The sequence below is a fragment of the Somniosus microcephalus genome, unplaced genomic scaffold (assembly GCF_052327205.1).
Source record: "Somniosus microcephalus isolate GS21.2 unplaced genomic scaffold, FLI_Smic_1.0 unresolved_chr7, whole genome shotgun sequence".
Lineage (NCBI taxonomy): Eukaryota > Metazoa > Chordata > Chondrichthyes > Squaliformes > Somniosidae > Somniosus > Somniosus microcephalus.
The window spans coordinates 3,175,932-3,177,406 of NW_028225185.1; the positions used below are offsets into that span (position 1 = coordinate 3,175,932).

Genomic DNA, 1,475 nt, shown 5'->3' on the forward strand with positions numbered 1-1,475 from the left:
TGGCTCAGCTTTTTGGGTTTGCCGATTTCCGGTGTTCTCCCGTCCCTTTGTGGCGACACACAGCACACCAACTGCCCCACGGAGTCGCCGATCACCGTTTTCACCAGCGCGCTCATCCTAGGCTCCCGACCCGGCGCCCCGCCCTCGTGGGAGGAGATGGGCCGACTGACCCCGCTCCCGTCAAAGGCAAGACAGACCAGGCCAAGCATGCACAGGACCGCAGACCTGAAACCCGAAAGTAAATCTATCGTCAGTGGGCAGGAAATAAATAAAGATTTGAAGAGCAGGGCCGGTGACGCGGGAGCTGCCATTTCACGGTGGCAGAATTTAAGGGCTCGAGGGAGTGGGCTGTGGGCGAGATATTGGCTGCTTGCCTCTGCGGCAGCCCACAGACTTGGGCTATGAGGTTGTATCTGGTCCAATCAAACCCCAATGGACAGTTACAAAACTCCTCAAATTCATTCTTTTTAGCGCAAACATACATTGATGGGACAGTGTAGAGGGAGCTTTACTCTGTATCTAACCCGTGCTGTACCTGCCCTGGGAGTGTTTGATGGGACAGTGTAGAGGGAGCTTTACTCTGTATCTAACCCATGCTGTACCTGCTCTGGGAGTGTTTGATGGGACAGTGTAGAGGGAGCTTTACTCTGTATCTAACCCGTGCTGTACCTGCCCTGGGAGTGTTTGAGGGGACAGTGTAGAGGGAGCTTTACTCTGTATCTAACCCGTGCTGTACCTGCCCTGGGAGTGTTTGATGGGACAGTGTAGAGGGAGCTTTACTCTGTATCTAACCCGTGCTGTACCTGCCCTGGGAGTGTTTGATGTGGACAGTGTAGAGGGAGCTTTACTCTGTATCTAACCCGTGCTGTACCTGCCCTGGGAGTGTTTGATGGGACAGTGTAGAGGGAGCTTTACTCTGTATCTAACCCCGTGCTGTACCTGCCCTGGGAGTGTTTGATGGGACAGTGTAGAGGGAGCTTTACTCTGTATCTAACCCGTGCTGTACCTGCCCTGGGAGTGTTTGATGGGACAGTGTAGAGGGAGCTTTACTCTGTATCTAACCCGTGCTGTACCTGCCCTGGGAGTGTTTGATGGGACAGTGTAGAGGGAGCTTTACTCTGTATCTAACCTATGCTGTACCTGCCCTGGGAGTGTTTGATGGGACAGTGTTGAGGGAGCTTTACTCTGTATCTAACCCGTGCTGTACCTGCCCTGGGAGTGTTTGATGGGACAGTGTAGAGGGAGCTTTACTCTGTATCTAACCCGTGCTGTACCTGCCCTGGGAGTGTTTGATGGGGACAGTGTAGAGGGAGCTTTGCTCTGTATCTAACCCGTGCTGTACCTGCCCTGGGAGTGTTTGATGGGACAGTGTAGAGGGAGCTTTACTCTGTATCTAACCCGTGCTGTACCTGCCCTGGGAGTGTTTGATGGGGACAGTGTAGAGGGAGCTTTACTCTGTATCTAACCCGTGCTGT

The 1,475-nt window shown here is 53.3% G+C and overlaps 1 protein-coding gene across 1 annotated transcript in view; it reads right to left on the minus strand.

Annotated features, from left to right (window-relative positions):
• Nucleotides 1–549, minus strand: part of LOC147086392 (uncharacterized) — a 57,368-nt gene extending 56,819 nt beyond the window's left edge. Inside the window, exon 1 of the mRNA XM_085978241.1 lies at nucleotides 5–549. Within this exon, the coding sequence (XP_085834367.1) occupies nucleotides 5–311 (307 nt within the window). The 5' untranslated portion in view covers nucleotides 312–549. The remainder of the gene's footprint in view (nucleotides 1–4) is intronic.
• Between the last annotated feature and the right edge of the window lie 926 nt (nucleotides 550–1,475).